Here is a 20,992-nt window from a genome sequence, read left to right as displayed (position 1 = left end):
ATAGTACTTGTGTTTTGCGTGTCTGTCCAAATCTGGTGGGGCACACCTCTAATCCCAGTACTTGGGAGGCAGAAACAAGTTTGTTGGTCCAGAACAGCCAGAGCTACAGAGTGACACCCTGAGGGGAAAAAATGAAGTCTGTAGACATTAGTAAAAAACGGAGCACATGGGGGGAGTGGGGAGGAGAGCTAGGGGGACCCCGTGAGGTGGTGAGGAAAGATGTTAAGGATAAAGCAGTGTGATAATTTGTTTTCCCTAACACAAATTGAAGGGCAGTCTAAGGTAAAGAGGAAGGTAGTTAAGAAAGCTTGAGTTCAGGGAGGGTTGTGGAAATCAGATACAGCTGGATTCTGTATTGAGTAACTGTCACTCAAGCTGGGTGTGTGGCTCTCGCCTGTAAACCTCAGCACCTACAAGGCACCGGCAGGCAAAAGGACGATTTCAAGACCATCCTTAATACATGGCAAGTCTCGACCAGTCTTGACAAGAGACTACATTCAGTCATTTAGAAAATTCCTCCTACATCCTTCTTGGCCCCATAAGAATCGCTATTAAGACGCCCCCAGACTAGCTAAAACAGGCTGGCCTGGAACTCAGAGCCCGTCTCCTGAGATTAAAAACGTGTGTCACTAAGCCCGGCCAAACTCTACTTTGATAGGCTATATTAAACCGCCAACCTCGGTGAAAATACACCAGTAAAAATAAAACTGCCGTTACAGCAACAAATGATTTCAGAGAGGCCTTGTTTGCAAGCTACGGGAGAGGAGGCGAGGCATTTGTTCTACGCCGAGATGCGGGCTGCCAGGGCAGTTCCCATGGCAACCAGACGCTGCTGCAGCACACTTCTTAAGAGGTCGAGCTTGACGCCAGGGATCGGGTAAGGCGAGAATCTGCCTTGGCGACTTGGGCTGCGGCCACCGACGGACATTCGACGTCTGTCGGTCCGAACGCTGGGTCGCGCTGGCGGGCGAGGTCCTGCCTGATTCGGTTCAAGACTGGTCACCAGGAAGCTGTCTCCGGAGACCATCGCCCAAGCCATGGTAGGCTGGTTGAGATCTCCCTGGGAGGACCGGTAGGCCACCCTGTTGGCTTGATCGCCGGCCGACAGAGACGCCGAGTTCTGAGCCATCTTCAAACACCGCCCGCAGTGTTTGCTTGATGTACGTCGACCAAACTGGGCCCTCGGCAGCGCCGCAGATCACTCCAGCCCGCGTCGGAGGCAACCGTTACCGACCCCAGCCGCCATTTTCAACGCAACGGCTGAAGGAGCCGCCGCCGGAAACGGGCTCCTCCCGCGCGCATGCGTAGCGGCCCTGCGCTCGCGCGCGACGGGCGTTTACGTCGTGACGTCAGAACGAGAGGACGCGGGTGTCTCTGAGAGCGCCGTACGGTCGGCCGGCCGCCCGCTAGCAGTCCGACTAGGCCCGAGTCTGGAAGCCCGGCGGAGATGGGGGCGGCGGCCGCGGAGGCCGACCGCACTCTGTTCGTGGGTAACCTGGAGACGAAGGTGACCGAGGAGCTCCTCTTCGAGCTCTTCCATCAGGTAAGGCGCGGGCACGGTCCTAGGGCGGCTGGGGCGGTCAGGGGCCCAAGTCTGGAGCGGAGCGCGCCAGGCCGGAACCCTGGGGCGTTCGGGCCAAAAGTGACGTCTGATGATGTGGGTGTCGGCGTCTTCGTCCCGGTGAAGGTCCAGGGACGGAACCGCAGTATTGCTTTCCCTTTCCTGTGTACCTCGCCTTCTCTTTGAGTTTATTGGGCTTTGCTTCGTCTCACACGTTTCCGCTTCTCTGTTCGCTTAACTGGCATATGAAATCGCAGACATTGAAGTGTTTCTAAAACTCTATAAACTTAGGAAAACAGCATTGGCATGTTTATACAAAAAGTCCGAAAAGTTAGACCGATCCTACCCTGCTTCATGACTCAATCTCTGGTTATAGTTGACCGATGCGGAAGTCAATTTTTTTTTTTTTTTTAACTTTTCGAGAGACAGGGTTTCTCTGTAGCTTTGGAACCTGCCCTGGAACTAGCTCTCGTAGGCCAGGCTGGCCTCGAACTCACAGAGATCTGCCTGCCTCTGCCTCCCGAGTGCTGGGATTAAAGGCGTGTGCCACCACCGCCTGGCTTTTAATGAGATCTTGGTTGTTCTGGTGGAAGCTTCACCCCAGCCCCTGGCATCTTTGTACCCAAAGGGTCTGAAATGTCCTGGTGAAAGTTCCACCCCAAGCCTCTTCCCCCATCTCTCTCCAAACCCTGCCATATCTCGGCCTGCCAAATGATGAGGGCTCCCCGAGAGGGTATTTAAACTGCCCCCCCCCCCAAAAAAAAAACAGACATATGGCTCTCTGATCTCTTTTTCCTGTCTCCTCTTTGGGGCGCTGGAAAATCATCCTGGAGTGTTTTATCCCTTAAACTTGGACTTTTTTCTAATTCGGTTTGATTTGGTCTGATTTGGATTGCTGCATTGGCGAAGAGGCTTATCAGGGTGCAGAAACTTTTCATTGATTACATACTATTGTTTAAAACTTTGTGTTCTCTTTGTAGTATTTGAGAGAGAGAGAGAGAGAGAGACAGTCTCTGTATGTAGCCTTGGTAGCCTGGGACTCCGAGGCTGACTTTGAACCAATCCTCCTGCCTGCACCTCCTGACTACTGACAATACAGGCATGTGCCACCGTGTGCTTGCATTATTGTTTAATTCTGAACTTTCCGTGTTTTCCTGAAACTGCCTTGTTTAAGTTCTGAATCCTTTTCTTTGTAGGCTGGGCCAGTAATAAAGGTGAAAATTCCAAAAGATAAAGATGGCAAGTTGAAACAATTTGCATTTGTGAATTTCAAACACGAAGTGTCTGTTCCTTACGCCATGAATCTTCTCAATGGAATCAAACTTTTTGGGAAGCCCATCAAAATTCAGTTTAGATCAGGTAATTACTCAGGTATAGTGGTAATAAAGAGAGGCATTTGGTTTCTTTTGCTTTCACTACTACTATTCCAGGGGTTTTTTTGGTTTGCTTGTTTTTTGTTCTGAAGACAGGTATTTTAGGCTAGCTTCAAACTCACTGTGTAGCCAAGTCTGGCCTTGAACTCTTGATCCTCCTGCTTTTATCTCCCAAGTGTTGGGATTGTACCAGTTGATACCAGACCAGACTTCTATTTTAAAGATTGGATTAGGAAGCTAATGATGGAAATACTTTAGATTTTGCCATTTCCCAGGGTACTTTGTGATTTTCAAACAGTGATTTTGTTGCTGCTGGGTTTTTTTGTTTTGTTTTGTTTTGTTTGAGACAGGGTTTCTCTGTAGCTTTGGAGCCTGCCCTGGGAACTATCTCTTGTAGACCAGGCTGGCCTCGAACTCACAGAGATCTGCTTGCCTCTGTCTCCCGAGTGCTGGGATTAAAGGTGTGTGCCACCACCGCCTGGCGTTGCTGCTGTTTTGTGAAGATAGGCTAAGGCTTTCCATCCATGCAGTCCCGCAGTACAGTGTGGAGATCAAAATAGCGTGGCCAGATTGGCTGTTTCTACATTAGGTAGTATCTTGTTTGGAATGCTTTCTTTTTCTGGTATTACCTACTTAAAAACCCGTGAGGTAGTCTATAGCAATTTGAGTAATGGTTTTCTTTGTTTCGTTTTAGTTTGAGGGCGGTTGGTGCTGCTTTTAAACTGTTTATCTCTTTTGGGGTAATTTAGACTGGATGAGACATTTCAGATTGTTGTTGGGCTTTTTGGTTTTCAATTAGAAATTTTAAATTATGTTTTAGGAAGTAGTCACGCCTCTCAGGATGCCAGTGTGTCATATCCCCAGCATCATGTCGGAAATTTAAGCCCTACCTCTACATCTCCTAACAGGTACTATTTCTCACTAAGTCATTTGTCAGACATTTTCTGAGGGAATGATTTCCTTCAGAATGCTCCAGCTGTTTTGCCACTGGCTCTGCTGGATCAATGTCATGCCTCTGTTTTCTAAGGAGGCTGATGCAGATAGATTGTGTGGTTATTTGCACTAAATGAAATGCAACTATAGTCACGTGTGTTTGTAAAGACACGTCCTACCCACATAAACAGATGGAATTGAGACAAGAAATATTTGTCATAATGATTATTCATAAAGGGCTTTCTTTGAAGAATTGAGCACATACCTGTTACCTATCGAGTGCCTCACCAAATCCTTTCTGTGTATGATCTCGGTTACTTCTCGAAGCAACCATGAAATAGGATTTCTCTCTCTCCTTTTGGTGCAGAAAGTATGGAATGGAGGTTAACTTGCCCAGATTTAAGCAGTGTGTGGAGACAAACCTGGTTGGTCTGATGAAGCCACAGGATGATACACTGCCAAGTGGAACTTCAAATTTAGATGAGCACATGTACTTCGTGGCTACCTATTTAATTACTGTAATTAGTTCTCTCGAGAAGTAGAAAATGCTTTGAGGGAGTTTTAACAGCAGGAGATGATGCAGATGGATGAGGAACTGAAAGAAGCCAGTGCAATAAAGGCAGTAGGGAATTTTGATGAAGTACATAAAGACTGAGTAAGTGTCTCATAGAGCTACAGTCAAGTTTTGGAGGATTTATTCTGAACAGGAAGAAAGCATTAAAATATTTTTAAGTCAAATGATGATACGAAGTTAGAAGTTTAACGAGTTACTTGATTGCAGTGGGAGAAGAATGTGTTAGAAAAGACATTAGTGAAAGAAATACCAATTAGAAAGCTATGGGCAAGTGACCTTGTGGGACTGTTGGATCAAAGTTGGTTTGGATTAAGGCATTGCCAAAGCTGGAGAGATGTTGGAAGGAGGAATTATAAAAAGCATTAGTACAAAAACATTGCTTTCCCTGTGTTCTTTTTTGCCAGCCAAAATCAGTTAGTGGTGTTTAAACACTTATCAGTTGACACTCTTCAGCTACTTTGATATAACAATCAAAGGTATCCTAAATGGAGCAAAGATCTTCCTCTTAGAATTTCTTGAGAGGGTTGAGTAAGTATGCTAGCCACTTCTTTTAACTTTAATCATAGGCTAGGGTGGATTATTTTACTACTCTGGCATAAAGTAAGCTGTAATTTTTGACTCTCTTAGAATCTGGACACATGATCTGCTCTGAGCCCCCCCCCCTTGCACAATCCCCCAGAGAAAGTAAAAGAGAGCCCCCTTTTCCTCCCTACCTCCACCGAGTCTAAATCAACACTAAAATGAGGAAACAAATGTTATCCAAACCTTTTCGCTTTAATGTCTCAGCGATACCTACCTCCCTAATTGCTCAAGTTAAAGTCAAATTTAGTTTCTTTACTATTTCCTTCATTTGGCTTGAGGACCAATACGTTTTTGTTCTGTAGAGTCAAGTAGTTAATACTAGCCCTGTTGTCTTTGTATCTGCCATTGTATTGGCAAAGATAATAGGTAACACAAGAGGAAAACAGTGTTCCTAGAAAACATGATGTTACAGAATTTTAAATATGTCCTTTTCAGAAAGGCTGTCCTGATCTCCAGCTATTCCAATCCCCTAACACATAGGAACTGTCCTTGTCTTAATCATTTTCATCATTGAGAACTGTCTTGCTCATGACTTACTGGTGTTGGGTGTTTGTTGAATGATGACCACTCATCATTCCTGTTTTCTCTTTGCAGCTATGAAAGGACAGTGGGTAATATGACTCCATCAGCACAGATGGTCCAAAGGTCCTTCTCTTCTCCAGAAGATTATCAGCGGCAAGCAGTGGTAGGCAGTTTTTTTCCCAATTGAGTTGCTAAGACAAAGTAGTACTTTGGCTAAAGTATTCCTGTTACATCAGACAACTTATCATTTCTCAGTCAGTTTTATTACTTATGTCCTTTCAGCATAAGTAACTTTATTTTTTTTTAATTTTTTTTTTTTTTTTTTTTGGTTTTTTGAGACAGGGTTTCTCTGTGGCTTTGGAGCCTGTCCTGGAACTAGCTCTGTAGACCAGGCTGGTCTCGAACTCACAGAGATCCTCCTGCCTCTGCCTCCCAAGTGCTGGGATTAAAGGTGTGCGCCACCACTGCCCGGCAAGTAACTGTTTATTTTAATTCTTACTACTTTGTCAAATATTTAGGCTACCATGATCATTACAGTTTTAATGATTTAACACGTATCTTCTAGACCAACTTACCTGAAGTGGTTTTTGTAATATGAGACCTACCTTTAAACTCAAATCAGCTGTCTTATGATGTTTCTTTTCTTTTTTTGTGGCAGTCTCACTATGTAGCACTGCTGTCCTGGAGTTCTGTATACCAGGCTACCCTTGAACTCACAGAGATCTGCCTGTTGCTGCCTCCAGACTGCTGGGTTTAAAGGTGTGCGCCATTATGCCCAGCTTTTGTCATCAACCCTTAACAGCTTCTAAGATGCAGGACCTATTTCTGCTACTGTAGCTGTCTTTCTCAGAATCCATTCTGGATCTGCTGTGTGCTTCTCCCTTGTAAAGATTTCTTTTTGTTCAGTTTATTTTCTTACACTCAGATTGTATGCCACCTTCACAGAGATTTTCCTAGTGCTGGTGAGTGTCTAGTGTTTCCTGTGTTTGTTATAGTGATTCATAGTATAGTCATTTTGAGTGATGGCTTATGATAGTCTTGGAAATAAGTAGTATGTCTGAAACTTTGGTATTAGACCACATGTCATTCATCACATTTCGCTTAGAATACATCTGGGCAAGGGTGATTTTGATTTTTCTTTATTCTATGTATTGTTGACTGACTAATCCATTTGCTTTGCTGTTAAGAAGTACTTACAATTAATGTTTCAATTTTTTTTTTCCTCTCAGATGAACAATGTTTTCAGACAGATGTCATATGCTGGGAAATTTGGTTCTCCACATGCAGATCAGTCGGGATTTTCGCCATCAGGTCAATCACATGGTCATCCCTTTAACCAGTCTTCCAGCTCCCAGTGGCGCCAAGATACATTGTCACTACAGCGTAAAAGGCAGAATTCTCACCCCTACCTGTCAGATAGACACTATAGTCGTGAGCAGCGCTACTCTGATCATGGGCCCGACTATTATTACAGAGGAGGCCGAGAGGATTTCTACTATGACGACAGGAATCATGATGGCTGGAACCATGACTATGATAGCAGAAGGGACAGTAGTAGAAGTGGGAAGTGGTCCTCATCTCGACACTAGCAAGCATTCCAAGGACATTTTTTACAAGGCCATTTTAGGCCCTTTTCATTAAGTTGTTCTGGAAATATTTCTAAAACTGTATAGAGTAGCCCCACAGTTTTCCACCTGTCTTTGAAAAAGAGACTACTTTAAGCCTAGCATCAGTTTCCTACAGAAGGCAAGACTGAGCTCCACATTTGTACCTCAGGGCTTCTGAAGAGGGAGGGTTCCACACAAAAGAATGTCCCACCATTCCAGTCACTTCAGTCTAGGGAAGATGAACTGTATAGATTGATTGTATTATAAAGCAAATATTTGAATTATCTCACCCTTTTGTGTTGCAAAGATTTTCTTGGTAATGAAATCATTTTGGTGTATATAGTAGGAAGCATCCAAGTTGGTAGTCTGAAATGACTATCTGCATTTTGTTAATAAATGAGAAAATGGAACTCAGTAATCCGTTTTATTAACAGTTTATTTAAAACAGTTTATTGGTTTTGTTTGGGGATAAATCATTTTCTAATTCAGAATTTTAAGTACAAATTCTGTGGTATGCTCTTGAATTTTATCACAAGTATACATTATAAATCTATACTAGTTCATTCTAAGAACTTTAAAATCCTTTTATTAAATTATATTTGATGTATGACTAGTCACTCAGGAAGTTAAATATCTACATGTATATTTTTACATAAGAAGACAGTGTTGATAAATTCTTTTTAGAAGAACAGTAATGTTGATAGGTAAAATGGCAAAATGTTTCACTTCAAGGATTATAGTTTTGAAATTTTGTTTAATAATACTTCCATGTTTCAAGATGCTTGTTCACTGTAAAATCGTTTTTAAGAATTCTGTGAAAAATGTGGATCCTCTTTATACCACAGCATTTATACTATGTTCCTTTTTAATATATTAAATACATAAAAAGAGAATGTGTCTTTATTTTGGCAACACTGATGTCAGAGGTATCCAGTAAGTTAGTAGTGTACTTTCAATCATGGCATTTCACACTTTGGTTGGTAAAGATTGTCCATCTTACTGTATCTTCTGTAGATTTGCCTTGATGCATGGCTAGACTTTATCAACATAGGTTATGGTGTATAGTGTTATGAACATTCCTTTATCTGCTCTCTACAGTGAGATGTTCTAAGTGTCCAGGCTCTGTGTCCCCACTTGGCATAGTGTAGCCAGATTAATAAAACCCAGAGACAGAAACTGGGGTTCAACCTGAAGGTCAGAAAAGCAAAACAGCCAGGCACTGGCTTTTACCTCTACCTCAGTCTGAAATGGTGATCTTGCTTCCAGGAATCTCAGAATGAGACCGTGTCTGTGAACTGTCTCCTCTCGTTTTGTATTCCTACAAAAAGTGTGCATCACTGGAATTAAAGGTATATACCACCTGGTTTCTATGACAGGCTAGTGTGGCTATTGGGATTAAAGGTGTGTGTCACCACTGCATGGTTTCTGTAAGGCTAACCAGGGCGGCTGTTTTACTCTTTGATCTTCAGGAAAGCTTTATTAGAATACAAATGAAATATTACTATAGCATAGGTTAAGTTTTGTTTAGTTTGCTTAAGCAGTTTTATTTCTTAAAAGCCTGATATTTCTAGGTATCTACATGGAAATGTAGTACTTTACTGGCATTTATCTAGTTTAAGTCATGTTGATCCACAGGTGATCAGAATAATCTTGGCTTAATGGCTTCTCGGGGGCTAGCCTTGGAAGATCCAGTGATTATCTTCCTTCAGTTTTACCCAGTTGAACTAATAAACTAAATATCTGTACTTTGTAAACAGGGCAAGAGAGCCTCAGGATTCAATATAGACAACAGTTGAAAGCTCTGTTACTATAACCCAGAAACCTCTTTTAGAAAGAATTAATATATATACTTAGTGTCTAAGGTGTACCCTAAATTCTCAGTGGTGGGGCTATTAGTGTCAATGTTCTTAAAAATAATGTGCAGCAGGGTCAGGGGAACCGTAGAGCCATAGCATTCCTGTTTAATTTCCAGTGGGTTTTTTGTTTATTTTTAAGTCAATGGATGGTCTGTATCTGTCACAATAAAATTAGCATAGCAAAACTAAGTGATGTAGAAGGAGAGATTTATTATAGCCATGCAAACTTACACAGTTTTGATTGCTGATAAATGTATATGCTGGCCGATATCTGGTGTTGGGTCTGAAGTCACCATGGATCAGTGAGGTTGTCAGTTAACAGGGACAACTGAAGAGCAAAACTGAGCAGGAAGAAACTAAACTGAGATTTCATCTGTTTCAGCCTTAGATGTAGAGCTGTGAAGTTCTGTGCTCCATGTGATGGGAACTACACAGTCTTAAAACTGCCCACACCGTGCCCAGCCAGCCAGTAAACGATGTACGAAGTGCCATCCAGAGTCCAAGAGCCAGGCCTGCTACTTCAATTTTATTTTCGTTACCTTATTTTGTAGCTGTGGGCAAAATACCTGGCGGATAAAGGAGGAAGTTTTATTTTTGTGTACATTTCTAGGGGAATTTTCAACTGCCTTAGAAGAGAAGGCATATAGCTAGTTAGGCAACTTGGTTTTTGTTTTTGTTTTCTGTTACAGAGAAGGAGGCATGGTAGGATGGGTCCAAGCAGGAGTGTGTGACAGCTGTTTGTTTGCTTCATAACTTCCAGGACCCCCGGCTCCTCAGGGGCCTACTTCTTTCAGCTAGACTACCTTCTAAAGGATCATAACCCCAACAGTGCCTCTGGCTAGAGATCAGTCCAAACACTCGAACCTATGCGGTTCTTAAGTTATATGTCTTAACTTCAGTATCTGTTGATAACAGGAATCAGGTCTTCGAGAATGGCGGAGTCTCAGAAACTCAGTAGCCACCTAAGCTGCTCTCAGTCAGTAGCTCTCAGGCTCCTGACTCAGGAATTCAGAGGATGAAACTCATGTCCAAGAGGGCAAATTTTACAAGTTTATTACAGAATGATAGGTGGGAGCTTTAGTCAGGGATATAAAACAGTGCTCCTGGATAGCAGAAGGTGTCCCAGAAAAAAGTATAAAGTGTAGACCGAGTTTTCCTGTCCCAATTGCTTGTTCCCAAATACCCAGCATTGGCTTCCCAAATAATTGACTTGGAAGCTTAATATAAATTATAAATGCTTGGCCAGTAGGTCAGGCTTATTACTAACTAGCTCTTAAAACTTAACCCATTTCTAGTAATCTCTGCTGTCCTGTGGCTCTTGTCCTCAGTCCCATTTTGTGTGTCCAACTCGTTTTCCATCTCCAGCTCATTCTCTGACTGGTGACTCTTCTGACTCCACCCTTCCTCATCCCATCATTCTCAGTTTGATTGTCCCATCCTGCCTTGCTTTGCTATTGGCCAAATCAGCTTCTTTATTAACCAATGAAAGTAATACATATTCACAGTGTACAGAAGGATTATTCCACAGCAACCAAGCTGTCCTTTTTTAAAGGAATGTGACGACGACTGGGCTGGGCAAGCCTGGAGAGAACAAAGTAGCAGGTGCCCACCTGGGTGCCTGGTTTCATCCACATTCTGGCCTTTTGGCGAAAGTGCTCATTTGGGAGAAATAGAAGCCACAACTCCCTTCTGGTGTTCTTGGCCTCAGGGAGGGCATTCTGAGAAGTGCCGCTTTGGGGGCCCTACCATACCTGACCAGTTTCTGTCTCCCGTTCCCATACACATTTCTGTTTGATCAACAGCATCGATATTCTGAGTAAGTTCCTAGAGTTGGGCCAAAGTTCTGGTGAAGAGTCTTCTTGAGACCACCCTCAATTCAGACATGAGCTGGAAGAGCAGGAACTCGCAGGCCACCCAGAGTTCTGACTGATTGGCTACAAAGTTCAGGGGTTTCCATTATACCTTAAGTGTTGACATTTTACCACAAAGACTCAGAATTCAGGAAAAAAACTATACACAATTTTATTATAGCAAAAGGTCAAAATGAAAAGCAGTTCCCAAAGGAGATGCAGAGAAAAAGAACAGGGAAGTTCTTAGAAGTGATGCTTCTGTGTCTTCTCCCCTTGGCCTCAGATTGGATCACCTTCCTAGCAAAGCAAAGAAAGCATCATGGTCAGCCAGGAAACATGTCTGAGCTTTATTGTCCATTCAGAATTTTTATGGGCAGGTGGACAAGATGGCTTAGCAGATAACGGCACTTGCTGACAAACAGGGTCTTATTCCCAAGGCGAAAATGCACAAGGATTTTTCCCCACCTCTCCACAGTGTCATGACACCAACACACTGAAGCATACACTAATAAAGTTTGTATGTTTTCCAGTTTGCGTTGAAGTTCCATAAAGTAGCCATCAGAGCTGAGTTTTTGGCTATGTCACTGAACCCAATCTTGCTTCTCTCCCAGGAGGTTCAGGCTAATATGCAGCTTAGAGCCCCAACCCTGTAATCACATGGTTGACCTTTGCATGCTGCCCTGGTCCCAGCCTGAAGGCTCCACCTTGGTTTGCCTCAGGAGCATAAACTTTCAGGGCTCACCATTTGAAAACAGTAATGAAAATACTCGTGCAACTTGAGAAATTCCAAGAATCTAGGTTTTCTCCCAGAGTTAGGAACAAAGCCCCAAGTTCGTTACTATTCAATACCAAACGACAATAGGAGAGACATTCTGGAAACCATCATCATTCTACCTTAGCTAAGCTGACAGAGCACAAAGCTACATGGTACCATCATTTCTCCCTTACCCCATCAAGAAAATACTGGAGACAGGTGGCGGCGGCGAATGCCTTTAATCCCAGAACTCAGGAGGCTGAGAGTCAGGTTGATGTCTCTGTGAGTTCGAGGCCAGCCTGGTATACAGAGTTGAGTTCCAGGACAGCCAGGGCTGTTACACAGAGAAACCCTCACTCGAAAAACCGTCCTCCCCCAAGAAAAAGAACCACCCATCCACCCCCCAAAAAAAGAAAGGAAAAAGAAAACAAAAAGAAAAAATACTACCAGGCAGCTTTCCTGCTTCTTGTTACCTCTCTGCCCCACCACTAGCAGACAGACCCCCTCCGAGCTGTTACTTCTATCTCTTGAACTTTAGCTTTCAAGTGCTACAAATAGATTACCCTACTCTTACTTCAAAACGCTGAACCCATCAAAGTAGGGTGTGGGCTATAAGAACCCGGGGTAGAGAGTTTACGGGGAAAGAATATGTTGTAATTTAGTTCCTCTTGGCTGTCATAAGATGCTTGGACAAAAGTCACTTCAAGGAGAAAAGTTTTAGTTTACAATCCCAGGCTACAGTTCATCTTTGTGAGGAAGTCAGCGCAGCAGGAGTTTTGAAACAGTTAAATACACAGTTAAGAGCAGGAGGCTATGAATTTCTTGCCGAGGGTATGGTGCCACCCACAGTGGGCAGGTCTTCTCACTTAATGTAATCAAGATAATATGTTAAAAACAATTCCATGGCCTAACCTGATCTAGACAATCCTTAACTGAGATTTCCTTCTGAAGTGATTCTAGATTGTGCCAAGTTGACAAAACTAAACCGTGGGCTAGAGAGATGACTCAGTTGTTAAAGAGCATGTCTGTCTCTTCCAGAGGAGCACAGTTTGCTTCTCAGCACATGTGTTGGGCAGCTGACAACCTCTGTAACACCAGCACTTGAGGATTGGACAACCTCTTCTGGCCTCTATGGGTTTCCACATAGATTAGGCACACACATACATATGTAAACAAAAATAAATCTTCAAAGCAAAATCCCCCAGATCTTAACCATCACAGGGCAGGCAGTTTCAATTAGAGGAATAAATCTTATTGATCTTTTGCTAGTGTGATGAGTATCATTAATGTATATTTCAAAAGGATTTCATTGCAAGTCAATAGTATTTGAGGTGAAGACAGTGGATTTGATCATCCTGTAATATATACATATATCAAAACAGAACAATACAGCAATAGATGCTTCTATTTGTCAAACGCAAAACAAAACTTAAAAAATAAGTCATTTCTTCTCTTTTGTTTCTTAGTAAATATCTGGACATACACACTATTTTTGAGGTTTAATTATGATGTTTTGCTGTTTGCATTGTTCAGTGTTCCTTATATCCTGTGTCTTTAATTATCTAATAGTCAATTTTTCCTTCAGCTTTTGACATTAAGACCAAAGAAAGCTTTATCATATCACTTTTTAATAGCATTATACAGATGTATTTAATTTTTATAAATTTTCATATCAATAAGGAGAAACAGTTGGCAAATATAAAATTATGCTGTCATATTTAGCTTGAGTGTTGGTACATTAATGTGTAAATGTGAATTTCTTTTTTATGAAACTAGTTTTATTACTGCATGCTAAACCACTTTCAATGGTTTTATAGAAGAGAAATCCCAAAGATTATATACTGAGTGGAGCCAAGTTCATAGCTAATCAGTCTCATTTTAGAAACCAGGTTCTTTGCTTCCCTGCTTACTTGAATTAGGTGTGATAGAATAAGGGGATATGTATTTGTAGCAAGTCTTTCTCAGTCTTGCCAGCTAGCTCTTAAAAAATGACACAGAGACTTATTATTTATTATGAAAGCTCAGCCTATAGCTTAGGCTTGTCCCTAACTAGTTCTTTTTTGATATTCATTTTTCATATATATGTATATATGCACACACGTGTGTATGTTTCCTTTTTTAATTGATTTTTATTGAGCTCTACATTTTTCTCTGCTCTCCTCCCTGCCCCTCCCCTTCCCTTCAACCCTCTCCCAAGGTCCCCATGCTCTCAATTTACTCAGTAGATCTTGTCTTTTCCTACTTCCCCCTAACCAGTTCTTATAATTTAAATTAATCCATTTTTATTAATCTACATCTTGCCATGAGCATGGCTTGCTGTGGAATGATCTTTCTGTATGCTGTGAATGTATATTTCTCTCATTGGTTAATAATAAAAGCTGTTTGACCAATAGCCAGACAGAATAAGATTAGGCAGAACAATCAAACTGAGACCTCAGATGAGGAGGGGTGGAGTCAGCAGATGCCAGCCAGCCATCGGAGGAGCAAGATGTATTAGAGCACAGATAAAGCCATGAGACATGTGGCAAACATAGATTAATAGAAATAGGTCAAAGGTAAGAGCTAGTTAGTAATAAGCCTGAGCTAGTTGGCCAAACATTTTGTAATTAATATTAAGCCTCTAAATGAGCTTTTAGGAGCTGCTGCAGGATGGGGCATAACAGAGAAACCCCCAAATACATTACCTCTTTTTCTTTTTTTAATTATCTTTTTTTATTCTGTAACTCTGATTTGTTCATCTCTTGTCATCTCCCTGGCATCTCTCTGGCATAATCTATGCATCTAGATTACTCCTTCTTTTCCTTTCCCAGGAAATCCTGCCTAGCTATTGGCCATTCAGCTCTTTATTAAACCAATTACAGCAACACATCTTCAAACAGTGTAAAAGTATCACCCAACAGCAGTTGATGTTATGGCCTGATATTTGAAACTTGCTTTTTCCTTTGAGATAGGGTCTCATATAACCTAGGCTGGTCTTGAACTCCCTATATGGCCATGGATGGCCTTGAACTCACAAATATCCTGTTTCCATTTCCCAAGAGAGAGCCACCACTCATGGTTTACTTTTGTAAAATAATAAATTGTGGGCCAGCAAGATGGTTCAGTGGGTAAAAGCACTTGCTTCATAAGCCTACTTAGTTGAGTCCAATTCCCTAGAATCCACATTTAAAAAGCAGAATGTGTTGTAGGGCACACACACACCTTTAATCCCAGCATTCTCCAGGCAGAGAGGGGCAGAGCTGGGTGGATCTCTGAGTTCCAGGCCAGCCTGATCTACAGAGTGAGCTCCAGGGCAGCCAGGGCTACACACAGAAACCCTGTCTCAAACACCCCCTGCCCAAGCTGTATGTGGTGGCATGCATCTGCAATCCCAGCATTCCTTCAGTGAAATGGGAGGCAGAGACAGGAGAGTTGACTGAAGGATTAAAGGTCAGTTTGTCTGGAATACAGAGCAAGGCAGAAACAGTAAGAGAGACTGTGCCTTTAAACAAGGTGGAAGGAGAGAACTGATTCCTGAAAATTGTCCTCTGACTTGCAGACGCCATGGTGTACACATGTGCCTTTCCCCACATGCATGTATACGGACACTAACAGCAGCAACAGACCAATACACCAAATAAAAAATTTGAGGCTGTTTGATTTTGTAATTTCAATATTTTTTTTCTCTAAATGATAATAGGAAAGGTGACCGGGATCTAACTACTTATGCAACTATATAGTTTGTGCCCCAATAAATGAAAGGCAAAATTGGTGCCATTGTAATATTTTTGTTATTTCTGATTTCGATATACAAAGATGTATTGATAATCCATTTTAAAGTATAACTACTTGTATTCTTTTTAAAGTTTTTAAACCCTTGGAACAAATAATATATATGACTCAAAACCAAAAAAGAATGTGTATGTTGAGAAATATCACCCCACTCTTGCTTCTTCGAACTGCTCCTTCCCTTTGCCAGCAAGTCATCAGTTTGTTAGTTGAGTGTCATTCCAGTCTTTGTTTCCATTTCGCCTCTCTCGTTGCACTTGGTTGTTTTTGTGCTTAACAGTATAATCCAGATATCTTGACTTGTGATTATTTGGATGCAATTTTTGTGTATCTAGTAAAGAATGCTCCTCAGAAAATTTGCATAATTAAAACATCTTTACAAGCCTTATTATCTTGCTTTATTTTGACATCAGTGTACATTATACTTTTCTTTAGAAAAACAAACAATAAGTACAATTTTCTAAATGTTATTAATATTTCTTTGCCTGAGAAATAAGAGGGTGACCTAGCTCCCGGAGACAAGGACAACGGCTTTTTCCCCATTTGTACCATCGTCTTGGAACATCTCACGGATAGGAAAGTAGTCACTTCCTTACTGCCAAAGAAATAGCTCCAGATCAAAAATAAAGTACCCTAATTTTAGAAATTAAAACTGTCTTAGATTTACCTCTCTGCTTCCTGAGTATGGATTCAACTTGAGCAGCTTCCTCAAGCTCCTGATGCCAGGGCCTCCATGCCATGAAAGACTGTATTACCAAACTGTGAGTTGACATACTCTCCCCCAACACAATTCCCCAATCCTTAAACCAAGCAACAATAAAGAAATAAATACACAGACCCCTACTTTAATAAGTTGTAATGAACATCAGCTAACTTCACAAGTGTATTCTTTGGCATTTGTGTTGGCTTTCCACAAGAGAGACAAAGTACCTGAGATCGCAGCTGAGGAAAAAGAATGATTTGCTTTGGCACACAGTTTCAGAGGTCTAAGTTTAGGGTCAGGTGGAGTCATTCACTGCTTTTGGGCCTGTGGTAGGGTGGTGCATGGTAGCGGGGAGCATGCAGTGGAGTCTCACTATTCCTGTCAAGGTCATACTTCCAATGACTGGAAGGTCTATCATGACCTTTCAAAGTTTTCACAAGCTCTCCACATGATGCTGAACCAAGGCTTTAACATTCTGGCCTTTGACAGACATCCAGATCCAAATTCCAACAGCTTTGCAGTCCACTGTGCCATACGTATTAGGTACTTAGCATGTGTTTGTTAAATTGAATTGACATAGAATGAACTTCAGATCTAATAAAAAACAGAGTGGCCATTGTATACAAGGTACACTCAGTTTATTTTACTTTTAATAATGAATGTGGAGGAGATATGAATCATAAACATTTCTGGAACCAAAGATGTTAATTCATGATTGTAACCCCTGAACGTGGGAGGCAGGAAGGCTGTCATAAATTTGAAGCCAGTCGAGACTATATAATGAATGAGACCCTCTTTCAAACAAAAATTAAACAAATAGACAAAACCCTGTTTCTATAGAAAAAAACAGGGACAGTGCATGCAAATTCTAAGCCACGTCTCCTTCCTCTCAGGAGAGACCCTGTCTCACAGCTAAATTCACTACATTTTAGCCTTTGTCACATGGATTTGTACAAATTCCAAAAGTGGCCATAGACATGCCAGGGAAGAAATTAGCACACCTATCCAGTATCTCTAGTTAGATGAAACTGTGTATAAATCCAAACCCACTTTCCTTTACCATTTTCTGTTTTATGATTTCTTCAGAATTTAGGGGAAATGAGTGTTTTATTTATGGCAACAACATTAATCTGTACTTACCCTTGAATCAGGAGCATATTACTATAGCTGAATAAACATGGACATTTCAAAAAAGCCTACACATCATTCCTGTTGACTTTTGAGACAGGGTTCCCTGTGATCTATTTACATAGCTGTACTTTCAACCATTCATTGTTCTAAGAAAAAATCATGGGCATGGCTGATAAATACAACCACCGAAGATTCATTTTTTAAAAAAGAACTATTTTATTTGTGGTGGTGGTGGTGGTGGTGGTGGTGGTGGTGTGTGTTTACTGGTGCCCATGGAGGCCTGAAGAGGACAACATATCCCATGGAATTGGGGTTACCTTCTCTGCAAGAGCAGCCAAGTGCTCTTAACCCTTTAGCCACCTCTCCAGCCTAAAAATGTGCCAAACATAGATATTCTTTCAAAATGTAAAGAAATAGGTACTTTAGAGTGGAAATAAGCCCAGCTGATATAAGTTTCTATATGGCCAGGCATGGTGGTGGACACCTTTAATACCAGCACTTAGGAGGCAAAGTCCCAGGCTACCTAGAGTTCTCTAGTGAATCTCTGTCTCAAAACAAAACAAAACAGACCCTCCCCCCCAAAAAAAACCCCAAACAAACAAAAAACAAACCAAAAAAGCCAACAAAACCAAACCCCAAAACAAGTTTCTATAAGCTAATGGAGTTCTCCTTCATATGAATAGGGTCACAAATGATTACAAACTACAAACAGTGTAACAGTATGCTTCACTAGGCAATGCTGTTATAACATACGTCTCTAGCTGCGGAGAAATTGTACATCTCCCACACGTTTCCAAGATCTTTCAGTTTCTCTGGCCAAGCTTGGCAGATTGAGCAGCTGAAATCCACTAGTAAGTTGCAGCATCTCTACAGCTCTGATTAGGCAACAGTGTTTGTCTCACAGAACCAGCTCACCAGGTAGGAATTACTACGCCACCAACCACAAGCTCTGTAATTACTGGCAACCCAACTTTCAGAAAAAGACACAAGAGTTTGTGATTCAAGATTCAGCACGTTCGTGACAAAACTGCCCTTTGCGGAGGTGTTTGCTACTAAGCTAAAATGTAAGCGATCCCGACAGAGGCCCCTTCCAGCGGAGTTGGTGAAAACCCGCAGCTATAGTGGGAGATTAAGAAACTTTAGACCAAAACCAGAACGGATGACAGAATCAGAGTGGACAGATCAGGCAGAGCTATTTCAGTCGGCTTTAGTCGGCTGCAAAAATCATACAAGGGCATAATTTGAGAAGTTTAAAGGTAGAGTAGTATAGGCTCTAATAACCGAAACACAGCCCGCACGTTTTGGCAACCTGGAATATGAGACAAGGCTTCTGCCAATGACGGGAAAGGAACATTTATGGAACACCTGATATGTGCAAAGTCATCTTTCAGACAAGAGCCCATTTAAGGACTTCTAAACGATGATGGCGGATTTGGCTTTGTAGCTCAAAATAGCACGTCACTCTCGGATTCCAAGTAAATAAGAAATATAGTCAATACGTGGAAGGGAGGGGCAGGTAAAAAAAAGGGGGGGGGAGAAGTAGCAATAAGGGGAAGATGCATTTTAAAAAATTCTTAAACAGATAATCAGATTCTTTTTCCAAGTAAAACCTTTTCAACTCCGCGGCTCAGAACTAATAAAAACTAAGGAGTGATAACTCCTGGAAACAGTCAAACTTTGGTAATGAAATACAAGCGAGTCCCGTAACATCCGAAAACACGTGGCGGGGGAGGGGAGCTGGCGGCTGGACCAAGGACTTCCACTCCCACCAGCCCTTTCGGCAGCCAAGCATAGCTGAGGAGGGCAAGTCGGCGCACGGCACGTCGGAGTTTGTAGTCTTCTCCCGGCACCTCCCCGTGGGTTTGCGACGTTTAGCGACTGTGGCGCCTGCGCGCGTTGGGCCGGCGGGGCTGGGGCCGTGGCGGCTCGTGCCGGGTGATGCTAGGCGTATCCCTGGGCTCCAGGCTGTTGCGGGGCGTGGGTGGCAGGCACGGGCAGTTCGAGGCTCGAGGTGTCAGCGAAGGTGGCGCAGCCATGGCGGCAGGGGAGAGCATGGCTCAGCGGATGGTCTGGGTGGACCTGGAGGTGAGCGAGTCCGGCTGGGGGTGCGGGGAGGCGAGCCAGGGACCGAAGGACCCACCTGTTCCAGGAGGCTGCGGGGGTCCGGGAGTCAGGTGAGGCAGGTGAGCACAGCATCGGGAGCCCGAGCCAGGAGTTCTGCGCGGTTCTGGGACTGTGTTGAACTGTGAGGTTTCTTTCCATCTGGGTGGAGCCATCCGTGTGTCTTCCCTCTCCACAGCCTCGACCTCCACCCAGGTGTGAATTTGCCTAAAGCTCTAGTGTCTCTGGGCTCAGGATCAAGAGTAGGGGTGAGGACAGTGACTCTGAGCGCCCCCCGCCCCCACTTCCCAGCCTTAAAAAACTAGGTTGCTTAAGCTAGTTGGTACTCAGGAGATGACTCAGCCCTACCCCTCATTCCATAAAAGAGAAAATTGAGGCCCCAGTTGAAGATTCAAGTTACTCAAAGTGCACTGGGAACAGAACCCTTTTTAGTTTTAACACATTCACACCTGGGCCTGCCTCGAGTCCCACTTTTCTCCTTACAAAAAGTGTAGTTGTTAACTTTTTACGTTAGATTATGATAAAAGATCAGATGTTGGAACAAATAGGAAACTTTCATAAACTTCAGATAGGTAGTGTTAGTGAGCTCACTTTTTTGTAATCGACCGTTGTGTCTATCTTGTTTACCTTGCGGCTGTTCCCAGGACAAACACACATTTGCCAATAGCTCTAGCTCACTGTTTAGAGTGTCTGTTGCAGTTTCGGAGCGCTCAGAACTTACTACCTCCATACTGCCCAGGGATCAGTCATTGCTGATCCTAGAATGTAAGCGGGGTTCGCACAAAGGAACCTCTATTAAACTTGGGCAGAAGAGGTTTACAAAAAAATGATTTCATGTGTTATATGCTTTTATTTTATTTCTTATTTATTTATTTATTTTTTTGCAGATGACAGGATTGGACATTGAGAAGGATCAGATTATTGAGATGGCCTGTCTGATAACCGACTCTGATCTTAACATTTTGGCTGAAGTAGGTGATGCCGTGTAAATACATTCACATCACTTAAAGGGCATTGGGAATCTAAAGATGGCTTCTTCCACTCCGATTGAAAAATTTAGTGGATTGAGGTCTATGTAGATTAAGGTCTGCCATAACATGCTAGGACATGTTAGAATTGGTACTTGGACCAACATTGAAGTAGAACCAATCTCCCTCATAACTGTATTAATTTTTCAATTGAAATTCATAGAAACAAAGCTATCTTTTTCTTCTGAGGGCTAAATATTCCTGAAGGTTCTTATGGCTATCAGTAGGTTCTGTTAACAATACTCATTTTATACCTAAGACATTGGGTTACAGAAATTTGGGGGTTAAACTGGTTAAACTGCTCTCTAAATCCAGGCATTCTCAAGTGCACCTAACCAATAGTCCAGCCAGCTGTGGTCATGTCAGGTTTGGTGACCTTTTCCAGAGTTTTCTATCTTTATATTATAGCTTTGACTTTAATTCCATATATAGTCACCCCTACTCCATAGGGGCTCGGTTCCAGAATCCCTCTGTGGGAACCAAAGTCTCATGTGCCTACATTCTTTGCCTAATGAGTCCTTTGAATCGCCTCTAGATTGCCTGTTGTCATTCTTCCTGTAGAATGCCTATGCAATGTCTGTACATGTAAGTCGTTTTTTTTTTTTTTTTTTTTTTTTTTTTTTTAACAT

General features: G+C 42.3%; 3 protein-coding genes across 4 annotated transcripts in view; 2 read left to right on the top strand and 1 right to left on the bottom strand.

Annotated features, from left to right (window-relative positions):
• Nucleotides 1–726: 726 nt before the first annotated feature.
• On the bottom strand, nt 727–1,195 carry C5H11orf71 (chromosome 5 C11orf71 homolog). Its single transcript, XM_005347274.2, has one exon. The coding sequence runs from the start codon at nt 1,127–1,129 to the stop codon at nt 782–784; it is 348 nt and encodes a 115-aa protein (XP_005347331.1). The 5' UTR covers nt 1,130–1,195; the 3' UTR covers nt 727–781.
• A 232-nt stretch (nt 1,196–1,427) lies between these two features.
• Nucleotides 1,428–8,563, top strand: Rbm7 (RNA binding motif protein 7). 2 transcript variants are annotated; one of them, XM_005347273.2, is made up of 5 exons: nt 1,428–1,543; nt 2,758–2,920; nt 3,755–3,842; nt 5,618–5,708; nt 6,775–8,563. In XM_005347273.2, exons 1-5 carry the CDS (start codon nt 1,448–1,450, stop codon nt 7,132–7,134), a joined length of 798 nt encoding a protein of 265 aa, XP_005347330.1. In that variant the 5' UTR covers nt 1,428–1,447; the 3' UTR covers nt 7,135–8,563. The 2 variants fall into 2 exon arrangements, with proteins under 2 accessions (XP_005347330.1, XP_026635045.1); XM_026779244.1 differs by having other exon boundaries at nt 5,618–5,712; nt 6,775–6,881.
• A 10,510-nt stretch (nt 8,564–19,073) lies between these two features.
• Nucleotides 19,074–20,992, top strand: part of Rexo2 (RNA exonuclease 2) — a 12,332-nt gene continuing 10,413 nt past the window's right edge. The window contains exons 1-2 of the mRNA XM_005347272.2: nt 19,074–19,299; nt 20,223–20,306. Of these exons, the coding sequence (XP_005347329.1) occupies nt 19,153–19,299; nt 20,223–20,306 (231 nt within the window). The 5' untranslated portion in view covers nt 19,074–19,152. The remainder of the gene's footprint in view (nt 19,300–20,222; nt 20,307–20,992) is intronic.

The sequence above is a fragment of the Microtus ochrogaster genome, chromosome 5 (assembly GCF_000317375.1).
Source record: "Microtus ochrogaster isolate Prairie Vole_2 chromosome 5, MicOch1.0, whole genome shotgun sequence".
Taxonomy (NCBI): Eukaryota; Metazoa; Chordata; class Mammalia; order Rodentia; family Cricetidae; genus Microtus; species Microtus ochrogaster.
Note: the sequence above shows the minus strand (reverse complement) of the source record. Positions and strands in the feature narration are given on the sequence as shown.

Excerpts from the sequence above, each read along its gene's own strand:
- C5H11orf71 (XM_005347274.2), bottom strand. The coding sequence starts at position 1,129 with ATGGCTCAGAACTCGGCGTCTCTGTCGGCCGGCGATCAAGCCAACAGG.
- Rbm7 (XM_005347273.2), top strand. The coding sequence starts at position 1,448 with ATGGGGGCGGCGGCCGCGGAGGCCGACCGCACTCTGTTCGTGGGTAAC. Across the intron at positions 3,843-5,617 it reads ACCTCTACATCTCCTAACAG|CTATGAAAGGACAGTGGGTA; the intron begins GTACTATTTCTC and ends TTCTCTTTGCAG. Across the intron at positions 5,709-6,774 it reads ATTATCAGCGGCAAGCAGTG|ATGAACAATGTTTTCAGACA; the intron begins GTAGGCAGTTTT and ends TTTTCCTCTCAG.